This window comes from Podarcis bocagei (assembly GCF_964188305.1).
Source record: "Podarcis bocagei genome assembly, chromosome: 2".
In the NCBI taxonomy this organism is placed as follows: Eukaryota; Metazoa; Chordata; class Lepidosauria; order Squamata; family Lacertidae; genus Podarcis; species Podarcis bocagei.
Genome location: NC_138126.1, coordinates 24967888 through 24992247, shown reverse-complemented (window position 1 = coordinate 24992247; position 24360 = coordinate 24967888). Strand labels below are relative to the sequence as shown.

At 47.4% G+C, this 24360-nt stretch overlaps 1 protein-coding gene across 2 annotated transcripts in view; it reads right to left on the bottom strand.

Annotated features, from left to right (window-relative positions):
- Positions 1-24360, bottom strand: part of CPNE9 (copine family member 9) — a 63918-nt gene that overhangs the window by 30797 nt on the left and 8761 nt on the right. The window contains exons 2-7 of one of the 2 annotated variants that reach the window (XM_081182784.1): positions 18627-18667; positions 10663-10709; positions 7933-8036; positions 6644-6683; positions 3539-3615; positions 715-778 (exon numbers count right to left, since the gene is read on the bottom strand). In XM_081182784.1, coding sequence (XP_081038910.1) covers positions 715-778; positions 3539-3615; positions 6644-6683; positions 7933-8036; positions 10663-10709; positions 18627-18667 — 373 coding nt within the window. Of the gene's footprint in view, positions 1-714; positions 779-1227; positions 1550-3538; positions 3616-6643; positions 6684-7932; positions 8037-10662; positions 10710-18626; positions 18668-24360 lie in introns of those variants that run through there. The other variant, XM_081182785.1, reaches the window with a different exon arrangement.

The window sequence follows — 24360 nt, the reverse complement described above, 5'->3', positions numbered from 1 at the left end:
AAGGATATATTCTACTCATGTAAAAACACGCTGATTCCCGGACCGCGGGAGTCTGTGGGCCAGGTTTAGAAGGCGATTGGGCCGGATCCGGCCCCTGGGCCTTAGTTTTCCTACCCATGGGCTAAGGGCAAGAGGGAGGGAAATGGTGGATGGATACAACTAATGTGAGGCAGGTCAGTCATCATCAGTTGTTGGCGAAATCGCCGGTTGGGGATAACAATAAGGTTATATCCACACAGAGGGTTTATTTTGGGTTGTGCTCAGGGTCTCTCCTCAACTGCCACTTCACTGGTCATCTATGCCCAGTGAAGGAAGCATCCTTTTAAACAGAGACAGGGAACCTGTTTTCCCATATTGCTGGAGCCAGCCGACATAGCTAGTGATTAGGGATGATGGGAGTTGTAGTCCACAACATCTGGAGGGCACTGAATTGGCTTGCCCTGACCGAAATGTAACAGGGATTCAAAAATCCATCTAAATGCATCACTGCCACAATTGAATTATAGTGCGATCCTATACATTTCTGAAGAAAGCCCTGCTGCGTTCAATGAGTGCAGATGCATGCTATACATTCAAACCGCATTCAACATACATTTAAAGCACGTGACTTTCCCCTCAAAGAATTCTGGGAACTGTAGTTTGCAGCAGGTGCTAGGAAGGGTAGCTTGATGAGGCAGAAACTACGGTTCCCAGCAACCTTGGGAGGCAACTCACCCGACAATTGCTGAGCTCCTCAGCGAACAGCACAATTGTACCACACTTCTTCCCTGGAACCCCCCTGAAAGGAAAGAAAGAGAGAGACACATAGGTTTAGTTCGAAAGTACTCTACATCCCATGGCTGCACACAGAAAGGCCTCATTCGTGCTGGCTTTGCTGACACTTGTGTGGTAACGTTACTGGAGTAACTGGGCAGGACTCAGGGGAGAAAGTTCAAATATTACTCTGAACCACCAAGTGAAGGCCTTGTCAGCCAAGAATTTGGCTGCCTCTTTTTGGCGCTGCAAGAAGGATGGGGAACCGGCAGCCCTCCCAGATATTGGACTACAACTCCCATTGTCCAATGGCTATGCTGGCTGGGGCTGATGGAAGTTGGAGCCTGGTCCTGTCTAAAGGGCCCCAGGTTCCTCATCCCTGAAATACCCCTGAAAAGCAGCAACAAAGTGCTCTTTTTGGCCCAGCCTTTTACCTTGCTGCTAATCCCCTTATTTTAATCCCTCTGTAATCACCTTAACTAAAAGGAATAACAGGCTCTTAACAAGGTGCTAAGATGTAACTAATCCTCATAAAGTGACTTTCTGTGTGTGTGGCTGGCAAAACACAAGATAAAGAACTCCTCCGCACTCAATGCCAGAGAATTCCCAGAATGCATTGCTTCAGAGGAGCCCACCATGAGTGTTTCTGAACATTCAAGTCAAAGTTCCCCTGAACTAGAAAACAAAAGCGGTACAGGGAGATTAGACTGACAAAGAACCCCCCAGGACCTACCTGAAATCTGCCATTTGGGAAGCATGATATGGAAAGTCACTTATATTACCACCACCCCACATCCCTAGTTGTTTGAGTCTGACTTCCATCCTCCTTGACCACTGACCATCTAGCTGGACCTGCTGGGAGTAGGAGTCCCAAAAAATCCAGAGGGCCGTAGCTTCCCCCATCCCTGGCATGAGCCTTATTAGCGGGACCAAGACCCGTTGCTTGGAGGAGACATAGAGGGAGATGGGAGCAGTGCAGAGGGTGGGTAGCGTGGCAGTGACAAGCCTGTTTCCCCCTTTGCAACATGGCAAATTGACTTTAATCGGTGTGGCAGCGGCCAATCCATTCTGACTTTGTGTATTTGGAAGACAGGCAGTGGTGAGAAGGACGCCCTGTCAAAAATAATTAGTGATGGAAGGAGCGACAGGTCCTGATAGCCTCCATTTTGCCCTTGCTGCTAGCTAAAGAGCCCCCAAGGGGGGAGAGGGGTGGTTCTGGCGGGGCCTTTGCGTCACAGCAGGAGGCATTCGGCGCAAGGTGTTTCAAGCCAACGGGCTTCATTTTGGGAACGTCCCCAACCTTAACGCTTCTCACTCAAATCTTCACACCGGCTACTCACACCCTGCAGCTGGTCAGCAGAACGTATCTCCAGGTTTGGAGAGTTGAAATAAGCATCCCTTTCTGTCCACTTGGCTGGCATGCCCCTCTAGGGAGCTAGATTCTGCTTTTCACTAGGCTGCCAATCAATTAAACGTCTTAATAAATCAATTAACGAGGATGCTTTGAACTGATTCGTCAATTACTTCACTTTTAAGAAAAATTAAAACACGCGAATCAGAGGTGCCCTTTCCGGGTGGGCGAAGGATGCTGAAAAGTCTCCCTGCACTTAGAATTTAACAAACGAAAGCTACAGCACTGAAAGGCCTTTATTAATATTTTCTTTCTCATTACCTTTGGGGGTATCAAACGTTTACAAACCGGAGCTAAAATGGGCATAAAAACCCCCGAGCACGTTCAAGGACAACCGTGATTGTGGAAGCTCCATGTTTTAAAGAGGAAATGGGGAACCTGTTACTGTCGATGCTGGACTACAACTCCCATTATCCTTGACCATCATCGGCCATGTTGGCCGGGGCTAGTAGGACCTGGAGTCCAACACAAGTTCTCCACCCCCATTTTAAAGACATATTGGCAAAACGAACTAAATAAAACAAATCACCTCTGGTTCTTTATCCTAGAAGCGAACAAACTGTCATTCACTCTGGAGGGAAGTCTCGCTTTTGTGAATTATTTCCCAAATAATTATTGCCCAGCCGGGAGGGAGTGATCTTGAGGACAATTTACCATGGAAAGGTGGCATTCAAATATTTTTTTTATATATATATTATTTTATTAGGTTTTATCAATAGAAAAATTTAGAAAAATACAAAAAACAAAAAAGATACAAAATTACAAAATACAAAAGTACATACATTAAACACAAAAATAGAAAAAGAAAAAACACATATAAAAGAAAAACAAAAGTTCCCTCTTTCTTAGTTTCTCATCTTTAGTTAACTTATTTTCCTGACTTCCTCGCGTCTCCCATTTTTGTATCCCTTTTAGAAATTGGTTCAGCAAATTCATGTCCTATTAATTTATCTATTATTGGTCCCATCTTACATTTTACCTTGTTGCTAGAACCCCTTCAATTTATTTCAATGTCATCAGCATTCAAAAATTTTACAATATTTCTGCAAATAAGTTTTAAACTTCCTCCAATCTTCTTCCACCAACTCTTCTCCCTGGTCTCGGATTCTGCCAGTCATTTCCGCCATCTCCATATAGTCTATTAGTTGCATCTGCCATTCTTCCAAGGTGGGTAGGTAATTTTTTATTCTCTTTTACTACTTTAACTTTTTGTATTTTTTTAAAGTATCATTGTATTCCCCCCTCCCCCCGATTATCTCCTTTCATCTTTTTGTAAATGGCTTTGAGGTGCTTTTTTAAAAAACCAAAAAACCAATCAAGCGGTGTACGAGTTTTATGAAATAATTAAAAGCATAAACGATGATGATGACTCACGTGAGGGGCCGCTCCAGGCGACCCCTTTGGGAGCCGATGACCTCGCCCAGCGCCATGTAGGCCTGTCCTAGGAAGCCCTGCCAGGCAGAGAGAGAGAGAGAGAGAGAGAGAGAGAGAGAGAGAGAGAGAGAGAGAGAGAGAGAGATCACAGATGATTTGCGGGGTTAGGAGAGTATGGGAAGGGAGACACACACCCCTCATTACAGAGCCAACAATTTGGTAATTTAATGCCCATTTCTGCCCTCTTGCATCGCCAGCTTTCTGCGGCAACTGAGAGATCTAGCAGGTACTTTCCCAAGCACCCTCTCATCCCAGCTACATTGCAAGGACTTGAACATGCGTAGGCAAACTAAGGCCCGGGGGTCAGATCCGGCCCAATCGCCTTCTCAATCTGGCCCGCGGACAGTCCAAGAATCAGTGTGTTTTTTACATGAGTAGAATGTGTCCTTTTATTTAAAATGCATCTCTGGGTTATTTGTGGGGCCTGCCTGGTGTTTTTACATCAATAGAATGTGTGCTTTTACTTAAAATGTATCTCTGCGTTATTTGTGGGGCATAGGAATTTGTTCATTTCCCCCCTCCAAAATATAGTCCGGCCCCCCACAAGGTCTTAAACATGGCCTTAAAATGGCCCAACTCTGAATATGTCAGGGATTGTGAGTTTTATAGGTGCAAAACTTCCTCACGCTTTCTAAACAGACAAGCCTGAAGCTGTTGTTTATCAGGTGAGTCTGTGAGACCCAAGGCTCCTGCTCTGAGGTGAGTCTGTATCTTCTGCCTGCAGAGCAGGTCTGTATCTTTTTCTGTACAGTCTATCTATCCTGTCTGTTCTTTTGTTTCTGTAACTGGATGAGGTCTCATGAGCTGAAGAAGTATTTTTGAACCTTACTGGGGATCCTGTCAGAACTTGGACTTTGCAACCATTTTGCTCTTTTAAACCTCAGTAAACTATTGCTGGTGAATTCTGCTGCCTATGTGTGTTTCTTTGGGCTCAGCAACTCAAGAGCTGCGCTTAAGGCAATCTAAAGGTAAATGGACCCCTGACCATTAGGTCCAGTCGTGACCGACTCTGGGGTTGCAGCGCTCATCTCGCTTTACTGGCCGAGGGAGCCGGCATACAGCTTCTGGGTCATGTGGCCAGCATGACTAAGCCACTTCTGGCGAACCAGAGCAGCGCACGGAAACGCCGTTTACCTTCCTGCTGGAGCGGTACCTATTTATCTACTTGCACTTTGACGTGCTTTCGAGCTGCTAGGTTGGCAGGAGCAGGGACTGCGCAACGAGAGCTCACCCCGTCATGGGGATTCGAACTGCCGACCTTCTGATCAGCAAGTCCTAGGCTCTGTGATTTAACCCACAGCACCACCCGTGTTCCTTAAGGCAGTCTACTGCTCTGCTATTTTTTGCCCATGCTATTTTTTGCCCATGCCCGGAGTCGTTGTGCTCAGGCATGGAGCCAGGGTGGTGACTGTTTTTACACCAGGTGTAGTCTATGGTACACAAAAGCTGGCTGAGACGGGTGCTGTCTCCCACCCCTGATCCCCTCCCAACCCGTGGCAAGGGCCGCAGCAAGAGCACTGCATGCAAGAAGTCCCACTTGCAATTGCTGGTGGCTCCAGGTAGAGCTTGGGACAGACTCTCACCTGGGAATGCCAGAGAGCTGCTGCCAGGCAGCATGTCAACAATGCTCTGTGTTCAATGGGCCGATCACAGGACATCCCAGAAATACAGAAGCCATCCCAGCTTCAGACTGGATCCTGGAACGTCCTGTTTTGGCTCCCGCAAAATCGCAACCCCCCCAAAAAAAAATTTGTGAGCCTGTGCTCTCTCGCGAGCCACGTGTCTCACGCAGGAGCGTGGCTCCAAAAGACGCGCATCCCGATTTTCCTCTGCGGCATGTTGGAGAGTATGCAACCCTCTGCCTTGTTGTAAGACAATTTCCTATGTTGCTAACCTTGCTTGGTCCAGCCCAACCACACTCTACCCGGCTCCACCAGCAGAGGGCAGCGTGGCCGCTTCAAGGGGCGGAACTTAGCTTACCTTCTACGCAGGTCATAATGGGAAACGCAGCATGGAAATAAAATTCAAGATACAGGAGTTAGAGGCACCATCCCTGCTACTATTCAGGAACCCCCAAAGAGTTCCCCCACCTTACCCCAAATTTCCACTTTGGGCTTGGCTCAAAGCGTCCCCAAGAAATCTGTTCTTGAGAGACCCCAAACCCACTGTAAAACATGTCGTGTGAGCAAATGGCACAAACTGGGATCCCGACTAAACAGACAACTCAGTTGTAGAGCACGAGACTTTTCATCTCGGGGCTGTGGGTTTGAGTCCCACGTTGGGCAAGAAGGTTCCTGTATTGCGAGGGGTTGAACTAGATGACTTGCGGTTCTAAATCTGCAGTTCTATGATCAGGAGGAACTTTTTGATGGTAAGAGCTGGTGTTATGTACTGAGTTGAATAGGACCCAAAAGGCAGCAGTCTGATTGGTCCTAGAACAACAGGATTCAGAATGCAGCAGTCTGATTGGTCCACAGGAGCCACCCAATCCAGCTCCAGGTGGAAGTGAATCCGCAACCTGGTTGGCCTAGAGGTGAATCCCAGAATTAGCCAATCACATAGGGCCCATTGTGTAAATAATGTATATAAAGCAGACATTCTGGGGGAACTTCCATTCCTCCTCACCACTATGAGCTGAATAAAGAGCATGAAATCCAATCTTGATTCCGAGTATATTTCAGCTGCTTGACAGCGGAACAAGTTCCCTTGGAAGATGATGGACTCTACTTCCCTAGAGGTTGTTAAGCAGTTGAGATTCCTACATTTTCAGAGGGTTGGACTAGATGGAGCTTGCGGGCCCTTCCAGCTCTACAATTCTAAAATATCCTGGGCTCTCCGGATATTAATGCTCATTGCCCAAGGCAGATGGTTATTTTCCTGCCCAACATTTTGTGTTCTTTTTTTGGAAAACACAGCACTTCCTCCCTCCCTTCCTTCCTTCAACTTGCAACAGACTTTCCAGGACCTCAACTATAACTGCATTTTCTAGGTCCCATCTCTGCAGCAAACCCCTTTGCAGACGTATTTAGGGAGGTATGTACTCACGCTTTTGGGAAGGTTGCTAGTCTTGGAGTCCACATTGTAGCTGGGAAAAGCACAGAGAAAGTGCATTACTGCCTTGGTGTTAGAACATATCCGTTCTGGATTTACGTATAAGCTAAACAAGCGTAGCTTAGGGCTCCACTCTCTTGGGGACCCCCAAAAAAATTAACGGGAAAAACAACTGGATGTACATTTCCAAAATATAAGATAAGAAACTAATAAAATAAAACCTACATACAGTTAGAGCTTAATAATTATTTCACTATTCATATACTTCTTCTTAATTGTATTTCACTATTATTATACTTAATTGTATTTCAGTTCAACAATTACTTTGATAAAATACATATTTTGTTATGTGCAAATGGCTTTAGATACCTATTAGGTCCATAAATTACCATATAGCACATACCGTATTTTTCGCTCTATAAGACGCACAAGACGCGCCTAGTTTTTGGAGGAGGAATACAAGAAAAAAATATTCTGAATCTCAGAAGCCAGAACGGCAAGAGGGATCGCTGCGCACTGAAAGCAGCAATCCCTCTTGCTGTTCTGGCGTCTGGGATAGCTGCGCAGCCTGCATTCGCTCCATAAGATGCACACACATTTCCCCTTACTTTTTAGGAGGGAAAAAGTGAGTCTTATAGAGCAAAGAATACGGTATTCAACACACAAAAAACCAGCGAGAATTTGTTTTTGACAAAGGGCAGCTGGACATATAAAGGGCCCCATCACCTTCAGTAGCTTAGGGCCTCATCAAACCTAAATCCGGCCCTGGAACATATTGAAGGTCTGGCTTGGAATAGGGTTTGAAAGCAGGCCTCAGCCCTGCAATCTGGGACAGGAATGTAGAAGGCAGGGGCACTGCCAGAGGTGGACCATGGGAGTTGAGCCCTATTCTTTTGCATCGGACCCCGGATCTCCTTCCTTCCTCCCCTCTTAAAACCTAAATTTTAAAAAAAGTTTCGCTTGCAGGATGGCTTTCCCTTTGAAAGTGACTCTAAAGTTTCAGCTGTGCCAGGGATGGAGCCCCAGTTGTTATGGGCTTGTGCCAAAAGTCTTTTAAGGATCCAGCGATGCCCCTGGCAACGAGCCTCTTAATCTCAGGGTTGTGGGTTCGAGCCTTAATTTAGGGGGGGGTTGGACTAGATGACCCCCAAGGTCCCTTTGGACTCCACCATTCCATGGTTCTATGAAAAGAGAACCAGGAATCAAGCAAGCAGAGGGGTGGTAAGAGAAAAGGGGGTCAGGGCAGGGGCACAAAGTCGGGGAGAGGACCAGAAGCGACTCACACATCAAAACGAAGGTTCTGCTTCTCCTCAAAGTAATAGTCAAGCACAAATTTCCGGACAAACTCTGGGTTCAGCGTGTTGTCGATCACCTCCGTGCGACCAAACTGGGACAGGGAGGTAAGAAAAAAACACAAGGAGAAATGCAGAAGGTTAAAGAGGTGGCATTTGCAACTCCATGTTGCATATACGGACTGCGAACACACCACACCTTTAAACACCCTGCTTGGGGAGGAAATACCGTATTTTTCGTCCCATAGGACGCTCCGTCCCATAGGACGCACCTAGTTTTTTGAGGGGGAAATAAAGGGAAATTTTCCCCCTTTATTTACCCTTCAAAAGCAGGTCGGGGAAACCGAACCAGGTCGAGGAACAGCAGGATGGCGGCGCTGCGCCTCCCTGCTGTCTCCCGAGCTTGTGGGGCTGGCCGATGTCTGCCCGGCGCGAGGGGCGCTCTGCATCAGGGCGCCCCGCCCGCCGGGCGGCAGGCTGCTATCCGCAGCATGGGGAGCCCTGCGGGGAACTCCTGCAGGGCTCCCCATACTGCAGATGTCTGCCCGGCGCGGGGGGCGCTCTGCTTCAGGGCGCCCCGCCTGCCAGGCAGCAGGCTGCTATCTGCAGCGTGGGGAGCCCTGCGGGGAACTCCTGCAGGGCTCCCCATGCTGCGGATGTCTGCCCAGCGCGCGGGGCGCTCTGCTTCAGGGCGCCCCGCCTGCCGGGCAGCAGGCTGCTATCCGCAGCGTGGGGAGCCCTGCGGGGACTTCCCGCAGGGCTGCGGATGTGTTCCCAAAGCACCGGGCGCTCTGCTTTCAGGGCGCCCGGCGCTCCGGGAAGCAGGCTACTATCCACAGCCTAGACATCCCTGCGGGACCTCCCACAGGGCTGCCTAGGCTGTGGATGTCTTCCTGAAGCCTGGAGAGCGAAAGGGGTCGGTGCGCACCGACCCCTCTCGCTCTCCAAGCTTCAGCGAAAGCCTGCATTCGCCCCATAGGGCACACACAGATTTCCCCTTCATTTTTGGAGGGGAAAAAGTGCGTCCTATAGGGCGAAAAATATGGTAATCCTGGAAACTGGTGTGTTACAGGTGCTGGGAATTGTAGCATTGCGGTGGGGTAAACTGCAGTTCCCAGGATTCCTTGGGGGAAGCCATGCACTTTGCATCTTTGGTGTACAGTGGTACCTCGGGTTACATACGCTTCAGGTTACATACGCTTCAGGTTATAGACTCGGCTAACCCAGAAATAGTGCTTCAGGTTAAGAACTTTGCTTCAGGATGAGAACAGAAATTGTGCTCCGGCGGTCCGGCGGCAGCAGGAGGCCCCATTAGCTAAAGTGGTGCTTCAGGTTAAGAACAGTTTCAGGTTAAGAACGGACCTCCAGAATGAATTAAGTACTTAACCCGAGGTATCACTGTATACTCAATCCTTGTATGTTTGCATGGAGGACAGGGCTGGCAGGGCTCTTGGGTTGTTGACTCACTAACCCTCCCAATCCATAGCTTAGATCAAGGGTGGCGAGTCTGTGGCCTTGCCAGGTGGTGTTGGTCGGCCCCAGCCAGCATGACCAATGGTCAGGGATGATGGGAGTTGTAGTCCAGGAATAGAAACAGTCTTTCGTTTTCAGATCCGGGAACTGCCTTTAACCCAAACACCCATTTGGGCTCACTGCTTATTTTTCTAAACATACATTTGTATGGTGACGGTCCTGCTGCCAAACCCCAACTGTTATGTATTCAGTGGTCTGAGCTTGAGTCTGGACTAAGGATTCTGAGCTCCTGATTCGATACATGTTGTCCAATCACAGAACACTTCAGGATTTGGGCCTCTGCCATTGGCCCTAGAACTCTTGAGATGTGATTCGCAGTTTGGAAGTTTAGACAGCCAATCACGTTGGGAGGGGGAGTGGCCCAACCTTTCAGAAATGTATATAAGCAGTTGCTTTGCCTCTGTTTCTCAGTTATGTAGTTCAATAAAGGTTCTTGCTGTTATCACTGTGTCTTGCCTTTTGGGAACCCACCTACACTTCGCTAACTTCGCTCTATACATGACCCAATGGCTCACCAGTGATCTAGAGGCCAACAGGTTTCCCACCCCAGCCTAGAAGAGCCACATGCCTCTGGCCAAAGCAAAGCTGTCCCTCCACAAAAAGTCAAGGTTTGGTGGAAGCGGCAGCTGCTGGGGAGCAATTTGCCCCCGAGTGCCAAGGAAGCTATACCCAGTGGTTGTTTCCTGGGCAGGATTTGGGTTGGAGGACCAGGCCCCAGGGTGAGAAACTCAGCAGGGCTGGGCTACCAACTACCACATTTTGAAGCAAGTGGGACATTCTCATTCCAAACAGGGCGGGGGGGGGGGAAATGTAAGACCCATCAAGTCTAGACTCTAAAATAAATCTAGCGGCAAGCACAGACCGCATCCGCCACGCCACCCACAGCACAGGGGGACTTCAGCGTCAGAGTTCAGATCTCCTGGATGCAACCGCAGCACCTGCCAAGTATGTCTGATGGTGACCATGTGGATTGGACTTGACAGAGGAAAGGTAGGCAGCAGGCAGCTCATTGGCTGACCTCCCAGCAGGTTTGACCAATGAGGGTCTGTGCTGGTAAATTGCGGCAAGGCCCACATTCTGCAACAAGAGTGCTTTCCCAGTTTGATGTAACAGGTGCGTTGGAAGCAGAAGGGTGTGTGTGTGTGTGTGTGTGTGTGTGTGTGTGTGTGTGTGCCTGCGGCTGCTCACCTCTCTCCATTCCTTGTCCGCAGTTCCTTGGATGTAAAGAATCACAACTGCAAGGAGAGATGTCAGAAGAACACATTCAGAGCAGAAAAAGAAATCTTATTCCGTACAATTGCATTTTTTACACATGCACTTGTGTTTTCCATGTCATACTCCCAAGGCACCTTTTGCAGCCAAAGGTTTTGTAGGCACCCTATATTTAAAACACACCTTCCCTTCAAAGAGTCACAGGAACTGTAGTTTGTTAAGGGTGCTGGGAATTGTAGGTGTGTTGCGGTCCCCAGGATTCTATTTGGGAAGGAATGCGCTTTAAATAGCTGGCAGGCACGCAGCTTAAGTTTTAATTGCACAATTGCTAGGTTTGTTGTAAGTATTATTATGTTTCATTATGTATTTTAATGTTGGATGTTTATATTTTAGTGCCAGTGTAAGTTGTTTTTTTATATTTGTAAACGGCTTAGATGCCTGTCGTGGCATTAAGCTATATGTAAATTAATTAATAATAATTTCCCATTGTTCTGCAGAAGGTTTTTTGTTTTATAAGCTAAATTAAGAAGAGACAATGGGTGCCAGCTGCAAATACAATACTAGGCAATATTGGAGTTTTAATGCTCCAACATCCCTGTCGTAGCTCAGTGGCAGATTTGACTTGGCCACATGCAAAGCTCTCAGATTCACTCCCTAGCATTTGCAAGTGAGCCCGGAAAAGACACTCAAGAGAGATGCTGCCTGTCACCGGATAGTCTGACCTGGGATACAGCAACTTTTCCTATGTTCCCTGAGTACAGTGGTACCTTGGTTCTCAAACGCCTTGGTTCTCAAACAACTTGGAACCCAAACGCTGCAAACCCGGAAGTAAGTGTTTCGGTTTGCAAACTTTTTTTGGAAGCTGAACATGCTCCATCTTGAGTGTTACGCTTCCCTTTTGAGTGCCACACTTCCGTTTTGAGTGTTACGCTGAGGTCTGTCTGTTTTTGCAGCTCTTTTTCTTTTCTTTTTGTGACTGTGTGGAACCCAGTTCAGCTACCAATTGATTGATTGCCTGACTACAGTACATTGTTTATTGCCTTCATTTTATGGCTCAATAGTCTCATTAGATAGTAAAATTCATGTTATATTGCTGTTTTAGTGGTTGTTTTTAAAAGTCTGGAACGTATTAATCCATTTTGCATTACGCATTGGTTTTAGAACACTTTGGTTTTGGAACGGGCTTCCGGAACGGATTAAGTTTGAGAACCAAGGTACCACTGTACTGAGTACTAACTGGCTGGCACTGGTGACGTCACAAACCCTCTCTTTCTGAAGCAGTTTGCAGTTCTTTTAAAATAGTTTCAGTAACTAAAAACAACAGCAAGGCAAGCATTAACTGTGGCTAGGTAAAGGTGTGCATGGCACTTTAAAAAAAAGTCAGCAGCCTGTTTGAAGCATGAGGCAAGGAGGAAGAGCGATGGACAAGGCAGCCTTTGAGTTACTAGTCCGTTGTGCAACTCTCCTTTAATTTGTGATGTTGAGAGGAAGCCAGGTTTCTACTGCAGGAGCAGAACCTGCTGTGATGTCTGTCTAGATGTTATTGATCATCCATCAGCTACAATATCTTTTAATCTGTTGACAGTCCTAGCTTGCACCTTCATCACAGAGATTTCCTAAACAATGAGATTGGCATTTAAGATCAGGCGAAGCAAACGCTCCATGAGCTGCTTTTGCAATTTAGCCCGAAACTGCTCTGCGATATCATGAATTAGACAAAGCAGTGACAGCATTCTTTTAATAATGTGTCTACGCATCTTGTCACCATTGCTTTATTGGGAAATGTATCAAAACTACACATGGGTTATGACAAAAGCGGCCTAATGAATCATTCAGTAAATATTATATGTATAGCAATCACAATTAATATCAAGGCAAAGATTTAATATTACAGTGCCATATCCTGCCTTAACGTTTATCCATCTTGGGCAATCCATTACCATCACCTGATCCAATATGTCAACACAATTAAATTCAGCGAGATTAATATTTCAGCTCAAATGCTGAACGCTATCATACCCATCTTCTCTGAATGGTTTTGCCATTTCTGAACTTTTAAAAGGACAGTTTTAAATGCCAGATCACTGATCAACAGAATTTCTCGGAGTTATATCTGATATTAGTCGTATGCAGAGTAAACCCATTGAAATCAACTGACTTTTGTAAATGAGCATCTTAGCTGGGTATCAGCCTCAGTGTATAACTTAAGCTATCTCAATTCCTGCTGAATGTCAGACTTTTAGATTTTTGCTGACATTAATGGATAGCAAATGTATTCAGCTTCCTGCTCCGAATCCAGCTTTTTAAAATAGCCGAACAAGACTCTCCTTGGATCCAGACCACATCTGCAATATTTTCCAATCAGTTATCTGGGACCAAAACATCTGTATTCATGTATGTATCAAGTCAATCTTTACATGACTGCATCACCAACAAATGGAACATATCAGGTAGATTTTGGTTATCAAATGCCACTATACAAAAACCTTAAAACAGCACTACTATGGGGCTGAAATTGAACTGGAGGACCCCAAGGTCCCTGCCAAGTCAATGGTTTTATGGTTGCAAAACTGACTTCCTGAGGCAAAAGACAAGATGGGGCCTTCTCCTGCACAGAATAACAGAATCCTAGAACTGTAGAGATGGAAGGGATCCCACGGGCCATGTCATTCTGCTGTGGTGGAATCACAGCTAGAGGATCCCTGACAGATCCAACGTCTGTTTGGAAACCTCCAGCAAAGGAAACAGTCCATCACTTTCTGGAATGGTAGTGTAAACTTACTTCAGTACTGGCCACAAGCAACATTCTCTATTGTGCCTGAGGTTTTTGCAGGGCTGGCTAGGAACAGCCCAGCATCTGACGCGGCCACTTTGCTTTAGAGATAATGGCAGGGCCACCTGTCAGTCTGGACAACAGGACGATTGCCATGTACCCCAGCCTGCGTCTGGGAAAAGCTGTTTTATTTCAGTGAATGTTGTGCTATGTTCCACATTGACATGCTCAGGCTGCAATGATGTGATGCAGTCACAGGGAACCTCTGGCCTCCAGGCCCAAAGAAGCCTGTCAGAGGTCCCTGGGGCTGTTTCCTCCCGGCCACACGCACCTGCCACTCACCTGCAAAGGAAGATCGGGGAGACTAAAGAGTATATTCCAGGCCAGTCCTTTGCAAGCGCAGCTGACCTTTGATGCTCTAAGGCATGGTATGTGTGTGTGTGTGTGTGTGTGTGTATGTTTGCAATCAAGCAGGGCATACCTTTTATGAAATAAATAAATAAAATTGAAACTTGGCAAACCGCTCTGCTGGGATCGGATGCACTTGGGAGCTTCCGACGGCATCGGAAGTCTACTAAAAGCAGCGCTGCTTTTAGCAAACATCCGATCCAGCCAGGAACTCCTGCAAAGAGGAGCTCCCTAGCGTATCCGACCACAGCAGAGCGGCTTGCCTTTGCCAGCGCGACTTGCCTTTGGCACCAAACTGAAGCCGTGTTTAATGCAAGCTGCACCGCTACGTCTAGGGGCTGGATTCACTGAACGTTTTACTACAGCAGGTGATTGCCAAGTGGGCAGCCCAGCCCACTTGCCAAATGTAGCCCACAAGTGGATCTGGTTCACAGGCCAAAAGAAGTTCCCTTGCTGTTGATGTAATGGGACGTTCACAAACATCCTGAGGTCACGGAATGTTTACAATCAATATAACTGTTGTGAGGGAAGTGGGCATTTTGGCTGGGAGTAAACCTCTTCAAGGGCTGTGAGGTATGGGAGTGTCACAGGGCCATATAGCTGGCTGGATAGGTAGTGAGATGGCTCTGTTGAAAACAAAAGAGGCACAAAATGAGGGGAGTAAAAAATAATAATCAGGCAGACTGATTATTTCACGTTGATTCAAAGTTAAGCAGCCAAATATTTAGCAAGAATATTTACATTAAAAAACATTAAAGCCTTTTAAACTCGGTCTTCAGCCAAAAAGGCTCCCAGAGCGGCTTATGAAAATCATTAAGAAGGCACACGTTCGTAGAAAGGATTTTATGTAAGCATTGTTGATTTTATATTCATGTACAACAGCTGATAAAATAAAATGTAACTAGGTCATTTCAGGAACACATTGTCCACACAGTGAATGCAGAAAATTCACATTCTAGCTACTGAATAGGTTATTCCTCCCCATGTAATTAACTAGAAGCCATCTTTTTAAAAAAGGAGTCTATTTAAAAAGTCATTTTTAGATATATGTCAGTGTTGTTAACTTCACCACAACTGTAGCGTCCCACAGTGCCTGGAGCCATCCCTCCCTGAACCCCTAATGTTTTAAAATATTGGGCGTTTCTAGGTGACCTGTTTACTGAGCATTCGTTTCTGATTTGCTTGCAGGGAGGTTAGATGATGTTGTGGCAAAGTGAGCGTCACCCCACACTTTCCTAGTGCATTTTCCCGTCACGCTCCGTATCGCAAAAAAAAAAAAGTCCGCCGTTTTGAAGAAGTGGCTTTGTTTTGCAAGATGACCCAGTCAACAAACAGCGCAGCCTGTATCCGCTGCCATGTGACTGAATCCCACGTGACGGTTCTGGTAGTGCCCTTCGAAAGAAGCCCTTGCCAAAAGTCTCTGCTCGTCTCGCAGTCATTATGAGGCTGATCCCACTTAAAAGGGACACCTGGGCTTTCTGTGGTTCAGCCACCAGCAGAGAGAGACTCTCTGTAATTGGATGCCCCTTTTAGACGTTCACCAGAATGTCTCCTCTGAGACAGCCTCTCTCTCTCTCTCTCTGTGTGTGTGTGTGTGTGTATGTGTCTGTGTATGTCTGAATCCTGTCTCTGGGGCCTCAAATCTGCTGAGAGATTATGTAGGCCGCTGTTGCCGTACAAGCAGGTACATGAGCTGGTCTCTACAGCTGGATAATTCCACAATCCACGTTAAACAAACTGCGGCTTCACACTTGCTTCCTCCCATCTTTCCATTGAGCTCCTCCTCACATTTCTTCAGGATATGTTTCTACATTGTGTCCCAGAACTAAGCCTGACTCAGTTCAAGGAAACCTAGGCTACATATTGATGCCCATACATTTAAAGCACCGTAATACCGGCCCGCTATGATGCACACCTGAGAGGTGCCGGAATGGCACTCTGGGGCACCCCAGCTGAACAAAAGCACGACCAAGAAAGTACGAGACAAGTGGGAAACCGATTGGACCCGTGCTTTCTAGACGCAGGTAAAGGTAAAGGGGCCCCTGACCATTAGGTCCAGTCGTGGCCGACTTTGGGGTTGCGGCGCTCATCTCGCTTTACTGGCCGAGATAGCCGGCGTACAGCTTCCGGGTCATGTGGCCAGCATGACTAAGCCGCTTCTGGCGAACCAGAGCAGGGCATGGAAATGCCGTTTACCTTCCTACCAGAGTGGTACCTATTTATCTACTTGCACTTTGACGTGCTTTCGAGCTGCTAGGTGGGCAGGAGCAGGAACCGAACAATGGGAGCTCACCCCGTCGCGGGGATTCGAACCGCCAACCTTCTGATTGGCAAGTCCTAGGCTCTGAGCCCTCTGTTTGTGCAACTGAAATAAATGGCAACTTTCCCCCTGCCTCCATTTCTCTCCCCTTTCTCTCTTGCCTCCCCATTTTTAAATTACAGCATGCAAGCTCCTCAGGGCAGGCAGCGGTCCTCTGTTTTGTAACATGCCCTCCACATTGAGGGCTTGTCTACGGGATGGGGCATAAAATTCCTCCAGGGCTACCATCTATTTACACTAGAAACCCAAAGGGGTAGGCCTCTTAGATCGGCGACAGAACATCTGAACCTAGGTTAAGACCCCAAGGTCTCCATGGGACAAATGTAAGGTTCTGCACTAAGGCAGAAAGAACCAGCAGCACAAATATAAGATGATGGATACCTGGCTTACTAGTAAGTAAAGGGACCCCTGACCATTAGGTCCAGTCATGGCCGACTCTGGGGTTGCGGCGCTCATCTCGCTTTATTGGCCGAGGGAGCTGGTGTACAGCTTCCAGGTCATTTGGCCAACATGACTAAGCCGCTCCTGGCAAAACCAGATCAGCGCGTGGAAACGTCGTTTACCTTCCCGCCGGAGTGGTACCTATTTATCTACTTGCACTTTGATGTGCTTTCGAACTGCTAGGTTGGAGGAGCTGGGACCGAGCAACGGGAGCTCACCCCATTGCGGGGATTCGAACTGCTGACCTTCTGATCGGCAAGTCCTAGGCTCTGTGGTTTAACCCACAGCGCGACCCGCGTCCTCGGCTTACTAGTAGTACATGTGAAAAGGTCCCAGGGATTTTGGTGGACCACAGGCTTAACACGAGTCAACAGTGTGATGCAATGGCAGAAAAGGCTAATGCTATTCTAGGCTACATCAACAGAAGTCTAGTGTCCAGATCAAGGGAAGTCATAGTACTGCTCTATTCTGCCTTGGTCAGACCACACTTGGAAGACTGTGTCCAGTTCTGGTACCACAATTTAAGAAGGATGTTGACAAGCTGGACCATTTGCAGAGGAGGGGTGACCAAGATGATCAAGGGAGGGTCTGGAAACCAAGCCTTGTGAGGAACAGTTGAAGGAGCTGGGTGTGTTTAGCATGGAAAAGAGGAGACTAAGAGGAGAGGTGATAGCCATCTTCAAATATCTCAAGGGCTGTCAGATGGTTGTTTGCTCCTGCTCTGGAGGGTAGGACTCGAACCAGTGGCTTCAAGTAATAAGAAAGGAGAGTCCGACGGAAAATACGGAAGAACTTTAAGAGCTGTTCGACAGGGGAACAGACTCCCTCAGAAGGGGGTGGACTCTCCTTCCTTGGAGGTTTTCAAGCAGATGCAAACTTTTTCAAGCAGTCAGCAAACTTTTCCAGCAGGGGGCCGGTCCACTGTCCCTCAGACCTTGTGGGGGGCCAGACTATATTTTGAAGGGAAAAAAATGAACGAATTCCTATGCCCCACAAATAACCAAGAGATGCATTTTAAATAAAAGGACAGATTCTACTCGTGTAAAAACATGCTGATCCCTGGACCGTCTGCGGGCCTTAGTTTGCCTACCCATGTACTAAGGGCCCAACAGTTTCCTATTTTATAGGACACATCTGCTATATGTCTACTCAGGAGTAATGCCCACTGAGTTCCATGGAACCCGTTCCCAGGTGACTGCCATGAAAGATTGCAGCCTCAGCTCTTGTAGACAAGAGACAGGAGAAAAAGCAGGCTATGAGATGAGAAGTTGGCATTTAAGCAATGGGGGGAACCTCACGGCATGAGAAATGTTCCAGGCTTGCAGGCATAATGAGCTGTCTGCCTGTCTACCCATTGTCCATTGGAGGAGGATTAATTCTGATGAGAACGAGGTTTCCCCCATTAGCTATATTAGGAAAAAGCTCCACGACAGATGTGAAGGCGTTAGAATCCATTTTCAGCAGCGGCGAGATTTAATTGAGCAGCATCTATTGGTCACTGGGGACCAGTGGGGGCTGGTTGGGCGGAAGGCAGGGAGGCCACCAGTAGGGGGAGCCAGAGCCAATGGCAGGCACAGCTGCCCCCTGATTGGCTGTGAATATGAAAGCAGGCAGGTGGGGTTGGCTGAGGGCAGGCTGAAGGTTGGTGGGGCAGTGGCCCTTCCACCCTCATGGGCCACCTTCTACTGGCCATTTCTAAGGTTCAAGCCAATTTTCTGCTTTCTCGTAGTACGATAAACAAGTAAGATTTTATTGAAAATGTTTTAATTGTTTTGTAAGCACTGCCATTATTTGACTTCACTTCAGTAGCGCTTTGAGGTGGACCAGAAGATCTTCCTGCCCTCCGTGCTGCCCAGGTGGTGAAGCAGATTCTAGCAGCCAACCTACTTGACAAATCTCCTTTGGGCTTTTCGACCAGATTCGTCACCTCCCACCAAGGACAGTGACATACTGCCCGCCCCACCTCCTCACCAAGTATCGACAGCTTGGCACACTTACCAGGATCAGACTTGGAGAAAGTATCCATGTCCAACAGGTTCCTGGGGAGATCGATAAGCAAAGGGGTAGAAAGAAAGATAAGAATGTGAGTTTGGAAATAAGAGAAAGGCCGGAAAGTGAAGTGAAGTGAAGTGAAGTGGTGTGTGTGTGTGAGAGAGAGATTGAGATATTGAGGTCCCATCTACACTATGCTTCTAAAGCAGTATCATACCACTTTAAACAGTCATGGCTCCCCCACAAGGAATCATGGGAAATGTGGCATGTTAAGGGTGCAGAGAGTTGCTAAGAGACCCCTATTCCTCTCAATTCTCTGCAAGGGACTCTGGGAATCGTAGTTCTGTGAGGAGACGAGGGGTCTCCCAAGAATTCTCAGCACCCTAACCAAACTACAGCTCCCAGGATTCTTTGGGGGAAGCCGTGACTGTTCATAATACGGCTTCAAATATGCAATGGTGCAGGCAGGGCTTACGGATCAAAGTTATAAGCCTAGGATTTGTTCCCTTCCCTTCTGTTTCCCCCGACAGCAAAGTCACCTTGACCGTTCTCAGCTGCTTCCCTTCTCTTGTGTTGTTAGCTTTATTAATGCATCTGAATTAAGATCATTAAAAGAGGCAATCAAATCCGTAGTCAGTCACAGCTTCGTGCTGGAGAGAGCCAATTCACAGCCCTCTCTGCCCCCAAGAAAATCCTCAGGGAAGAATTTCTAAGCAGTAGACCTGAGAATGAAAACAAGGAAGATGAGGGGGCAAGGTGAGTCTACTTACAGGCCCCCCTCATGGCGAGACCTTGTGCCCTTATTGGATGCAGAATCCCTTCCCCTCTGTTGCTAGGACACTTCAACTGAGGTTTAAGTACAATTAACAGTCACGATTGCCAGGCTATTGTCACAGATCTGACTCCAGCTGGGTGAGAAAACCCAGCAGTTCTGTATTCAGCCCAGAACTCTGCAAACAACTTGAATAAGCAACTGAAATTTAAATCTCTCCCTTGGTCACAGAAGTATACCATTCGGGAGGCTGCCAGCCAGTGTTGGCAATACTGACTGAGTTAGATGGACAAGTGGCCTGTCCCAATCGAAGGCAACTCCCTATGTTTGGCAAGCTTCCGGCTAATCGATTATCTTCTTCATTATTGTAATTTTTCAGGGGTTATTTTAATATTCCCCCTGAAAATAATACAAGCAAAGCTTCCTTAAGTTTCTAGTCAAGAAGGAAGATTAGTTTGAACATGTGCAGAGGTCTTAGGACATGGGCGTAGTCAAGATTTAGCTGCCCCCCTAAATCAATACAAACCAAGTAGGGTGGTTTTAGAGGTCAGGTAGCATCATTTTCCTGGATTGCTTTCTTTCCCCATCTGTGGGTCAGCAAAATTGGTCATGCTCCCGCTCTGAGCTAGGCAAATCCTTGTTTTCCACTACAGTAAGCCTGCAACTTATGCACATTTAACTTGTGCGCATACAGCTTTGCGGTCTTGGCAAAAAATGTAGAAAGAAAGAGAATAGGTAAAAGTTAAAAGGTAAAGGACCCCCGGACGGTTAAGTCCAGTCAAAGGCAACTAGGGGGTTGCAGTGCTCATCTCGCTTTCAGGCCAAGGGAGCCAGCGTTTGTCCACAGACAGCTTTCTAGGTCATGTGGCCAGCAGGACTAAACCGCTTCTGGTGCAACGGAACACAGTGACGGAAACCAGAGCGCATGGAAACGCCGTTTACCTTCCCGCTGCAGCAGTACCTATTTATTTACTCTAGGAGTTGTCAACCTGGTCCCTACCGCCCACTAGTGGGCGTTTCAGGATTCTAGGTGGGCGGTAGGGGGTTCTATGGCACAAGCTGAATCCTCCTTCCATCGAGCACTAGTGGGTGGTAAGGAAATTTCACCATCAAGAAAGATACATTAACAGGTCATAGGTATAAAAAGGTTGACTACCCTGATCTACTTGCACTGGTGTGCTTTCGAACTGCTAGGTTGGCAGGAGCTGGGACAGAGCAATGGGAGCTCACCCCATCGTGCGGATTCGAACTGTTGACCTTCCGATCGGCAAGCCCAAGAGGCTCAGTGGCTTAGACCACAGCGCCACCCGCATCCCAGAAAGAAATAATACGGGGGCAGGAAAGCAGTGGACGTCCGGGGGGGGGGGGGGGAAAGGCTTTGGCAATCCCACCCACCATCGAACCCAAAGTGATTATATGTGATTTTTGCTTTAGGCATGATCCCCGGAACGTAATCCTTGTGTAAGTTGTGGGCTTAATGTACACAAAACCACACATTTAATACGGAGCTTGTGAACTCTTTCATTTTAAAAAAAGTAGCAGCAGCAAGATGCTAGCACATCTTGGTTAGAAAAGATTGGTAACTCCTTTTTTTTTAAAAAAAGCAACTTTCTAGCCCTTATGGTTGATTAGAAACACTTGGAGACTCATTCATATTTTTTTTAAAGCCATCCTGGTGAGTTAGAAAAGCTTGGAAATCCTTGGCTGTGGTGTGGTGCAGTTTGGCAAACCAGATGTGTGGGGGGTGGGGGCAGCGAGGCCAAAACAATCGCAGTGGGGCAGGGAGTACATCTCTCTTTCATGCCTCCCCCCCCCCACAAGCGATCCTCTCATCTCCTTGCTCTCTCTGCCACCCCTGCCCTTGCCGAACACTTTCCCATTCTTTGAAACTGTTAATCTTAGAAACCGAATGAATTATGTAGCCAAACTGGATATATGCAGATGTACCCGAGTTGCATAATTCATTCTGAGTACAGATCTGAGGTTTCCATGGAACAGAAGTCGGGAGGCTTTCGAGGCTGAGTGCGTCCGGCCTGCTCTCAGGGCAACATTCGGCTCCCCCCCAGCCCCCAACGTGTACTAAATCGGCATGCTGTTATGGAGCGTTAGGGCAGATGCTTTGGCCTCCCACAGAAGGACAGCTCAAGGAAGCTGGTTATCAACACTGGGCCTACAGGCTCCCCACTCTGACCAGCAGCCCCCATTCATTTCAATCATTCCAGCGGGGCAGCTGTGGGAGGCACCATCTGCACTAGGGTGGCTTAGCAGTCAATCCCTCTTCCCAGGGAAGTACTGGGAGCAGGTGGCGCTGTGGTCTAAACCACTGAGCCTCTTGGACTTGCTGATCGGAAGGTCGGCAGTTCAAATCCCTGCGACAGGGTGAGTTCCCATTGCTCTGTCCCAGCTCCTGCCAACCTAGCAGTTCGAAAGCACACCAGTGCAAGTAGATAAATAGGTACCACTGCAGAGGGAAGGGAAATGGTCCTGTTGTGCCAGAAGCGGTTTAGTCCTGCTGGCCACATGACCTGGAAAGCTGTCTGTGGACAAACGCCGGCTCCCTTGGCCTGAAAGCGAGATGAGTGCCGCAACCCCATAGTCGCCTTTGACTGGACTTAACCGTCCAGAGGTCCTTTGCCTTTTTTTTTTACCCAGGGGATTCTGGGAATTGTGGCTCTGGGAGGGGAATAGGGGCCTCCTAACAACTCTCAGCCTACTTAACAAACTACACGCCCTAGGATTCTTTGCGGGAGGCCATGACTGTTTAAAGTGACGTGATACTGCCTTAAATGCATCGCGCTTGATTCATCTTTTTCTCATAGCTAGGCAATAGGTAGCCATTAGGTGAAACTCAGTTGGGGAGGACATCTCTCGCACCCCAGGCAAAGGCCCAGCCTGAACAGGAAGCATTTTTAGCCCTTCCTGGGTAAAGCTAAGAGCCAGAGCTGTGTGAGAGGAACCACTCCTGTGTTCTTTACTCAAGGGAAGGGTTGAGAAACTTGTGGCCCCTCGCCCTGCAAATGTGGCTGGGCAGCAGCTGTCGTTCACCCCAGCCAGCATGGCCAACCGTCATGGATCATGGGAGTTGTAGTTCATCCCTTTCAGGCTGCATGTAGTCCATCCCTGCTTCAGGAAGATGCATCCCTGGTGGTCCACACAGGTGGAGACGGGAAACAGTGCTCCTACATCTTCAAGAGTTTTATAGAAGAGTTTTGTGAAACTGATGAAATACAGTTCATCAAAGAGGTTCAGTGCTGTCGTGTGTGGACTGAATTGGCACAATAGATGATTAATAAAAAAAAACATGTACTACAGGCAACTCCCCATTTATGCACATTTAAGGTATGTATGAACATGCACACGACCATCACCACAAACCCAGAAATGCGAAAACAGTCTCTAGCAATCCTTTGCAAGTGCAGTCCTTAGTAGCCTTTGCACTGGCCTTTGAGGTCTATGGAGAGTTGGAGTTTGAGAAAGGAGGTTTGGAGGGTGTTTGGAAGCTTTTTCAAAGGTGTCCCCAGTATAGGTGATTTCACTTAAATGCACGGAGCCTCAGAATGTAAAGGTAAATTTAAAGGACCCCTGGACGGTTAAGTCCAGTCAAAGGGGGAGTTGCCTATAATTGGCTTTCCAATGCTACAACATCTGTGTATCTTTTGTGGGGGTGTCAATGGCCACTGCTAATGATCCGATGATCACAGTCGGTACTGCATGTCTTTCTCTCCTGACCTCACTGTTTACAACTCCGTATAATGCAGCTGATGAAACAGAGCGCGATCCGTAAAACCTTACGATGCCTTAACAAATTTGTTAATGTGTCACAGCACTCCTTCCTTATCCCTGTAAGAGACTAACACTTCCGATAACCTAGTATCGTGTCTATTTTGGTCTAAAGAAGCCCTGCACAAAATGAGGGGCTCCTCCATCGAAATAACTGGAGAGTTGCATCCCCTTAAAGGCTCCTCCAAATTGGCATTCTTCCTTATTTGCTTGTACAAAACATCCACAGAGGTTAAATCCGGTCTTTACTGAGTATTTGTTCCAACTGGTATGCGGGGAAGTTACACGACGGCGAATGTTCATTCTACATTCATCCTGGGGAATTACACCTCTTGCCTCATTAATTCATTAGTTCGTTCCACACTTTTCAGCGGACTTCCAGTCACTTTCTAAACAGCAAAAAGTCTGGTTGCTCTTGCTGTTGTTTTAAGTGCTACAGGGTGCTATAATTCACCTTAGTTGCACAGACCTAAATTTCTCGGCGCGCGCTTGAATCCCACCTGCAAAAAAGGACTAGCGAGCTTATTGTGGAATAAGCTTTCAGAGGGTTTAAGGAAGCTTGCGCTGCAAAAACTGCTGTGACCCGCCCTGGAACCTTATGGCGAAAGGTGGTTAATAAATCAAAATGATAATAAATAAAGTGATCATAATAATTTGTGACATCAGCCTCTTTGCTGGATTCGCTTTCTTGCTGCTCTGCATCTGTGCTGCTGCTGCTGCTTCTACAGCATTCTGCACTTTGGGCCCAAGATGCAGAAGGTGCGTAGCAGGAAGCAAGGCGAGGGAAAATCCCCTGGAGATTGCAAGCATCGCTTCCAATCCGATTACGTGCAACTCAAGCCTGCTTCGTGGCCACCCTGTCTGCCTTCCCTGGCCCCTGTGTGCTCCTTAACAGCAGCAGCCCAGATCAAGTTAATCTACGGGCGCTTTCCCCAAAACAACTTCTGCCTGTAGACACGAGGCTGTCAAAGGAGTTTCGTCTGCTGCTAAACGAAGCAGAAACACAAATTCTCTCATTATGGGCTGTGCCAGGCAGAAATCAGGCTCTTTTCTTTTTATATATATATGTTGCTATTACAGAATCAAATAAGAACCTTTTGAAGAACTTCCTGACAGTAAGAGCTGTTCAACAGTGGAATTTGCTGCCAAGGAGTGTGGTGGAGTCTCCTACTTTGGAGGTCTTTAAGC